This window comes from Trypanosoma equiperdum (genome assembly GCF_001457755.1).
Source record: "Trypanosoma equiperdum strain OVI genome assembly, contig: ctg_1119, whole genome shotgun sequence".
Classification (NCBI taxonomy): domain Eukaryota; phylum Euglenozoa; class Kinetoplastea; order Trypanosomatida; family Trypanosomatidae; genus Trypanosoma; species Trypanosoma equiperdum.
Genome location: NW_027123082.1, coordinates 1 through 1,302, shown reverse-complemented (window position 1 = coordinate 1,302; position 1,302 = coordinate 1). Strand labels below are relative to the sequence as shown.

At 51.5% G+C, this 1,302-nt stretch overlaps 1 protein-coding gene across 1 annotated transcript; it reads left to right on the top strand.

Moving 5' to 3' along the window:
- Window positions 1-274: 274 nt before the first annotated feature.
- TEOVI_000875700 (Trypanosomal VSG domain containing protein, putative) lies at window positions 275-808 on the top strand (the record flags this gene model as incomplete). The annotated part of the gene is made up of 1 exon (XM_067220317.1): window positions 275-808. One exon carries the CDS (start codon window positions 275-277, stop codon window positions 806-808), a length of 534 nt encoding a protein of 177 aa, XP_067076418.1.
- Window positions 809-1,302: the final 494 nt, after the last annotated feature.

Sequence of the window (1,302 nt, the reverse complement as noted above, 5' to 3'; positions counted from 1 at the left end):
TCCAAATTCTCGCTTGACAGCAAGAAAAAAAGCAGCACTGAGGCTTATATGAGCTTACACGCCGAAATTAAAAAAAGAAGTTAGCACTCCGTGGAGCCGAACTTTTCCAGCAGAGATCCCTAAGTGTCCTACAGCAAACTCGCTATACAAGTCATATCACCGGAACAATCAGCCACAACGCATAGGTTATTTTCTCTTCTTTAGTCTCAGCTACCCCAAAGTTTCCCTAACATTTTCTACTCTGCAAAGATTTGAAAGAGTGAGCCAAGAAGCAATGGAGCTACCGATGCGAACCGTGGTACTGCTTATAGCCGTACTGCAGGTACGCGCGCTCGAACGCCACGTTCAAGGCAAAGCTGGCGACGCAAAAAACGGACAGCAGTATCGCGCGATGTGCACCCTCGTCGAAATAGCAAGACAAAAGGCGACAAATCTAGGGAAGGTGACCTTTGACAGAGCCGATGTCGATACCATTGAGGACTTGAACATGAGTGCCAGTTCACTCGCGTGGCAAAGCAAATTCCCCAGCAAAGAACCAACAGAGCCTGCACCCGCCCCAAAGTGCAGTGGAAGCAACCAACCGATCGCATGCCATCCAGATTATAATAAATGGAAAAGTGCAAAAGTTAGGACGGCGGGAAAACACGAAGCAGGCACAACTCTGAAGGTTATCCCCTGCATTCAGGAGACGGCACAAGGTAAACGAGCCCAAACGGCAATAAGCGATCTAGCAGCCGACGCCGCGGCCGTCTACAAAAATTACCAAGAAACAGTAAAACAGACACTAGGTGCAGCGCAGGAAGCGTAAACGACGCCCTGCAAGATTCTCTGTGGGGAAAGCAAACACGGCCCCTAAGCGGCGAAGCGCAGGACAAGTGGGCGCCAACAGGAACCCGGAAAACAGACTGCGAAGGTACCAAAGCGGGCATCTCACTTAGGGACGACATAACATGCCCTTGCGCGCGGGGCACTACTCAGGACGGCCATATTTGCGGCAACAATGTGGACAACGACGGCACGGCATGGGGTGGGCCTGCGGCGGCAGCGGATGCCACAAGAATAACAGCGAAGTGCTCAGAAGTTGCGAAACCAAGCTTGACAGCGCAACTCAACTTTGATGCCCAACTTCGCTCGCATGCAACAGGCAGCAAAGATACTATCCACATCGGCACACTGAAGAGTGACGGAAGCTGCGAAAGTAGCAACGACGGAGGCTGCGTTGACTACACGCAAGCACTAAAACCACAAGAAACGGGGAAACCAAACGCAGTAAGCTGGTACAACTCCCTATCTGACGCGGCA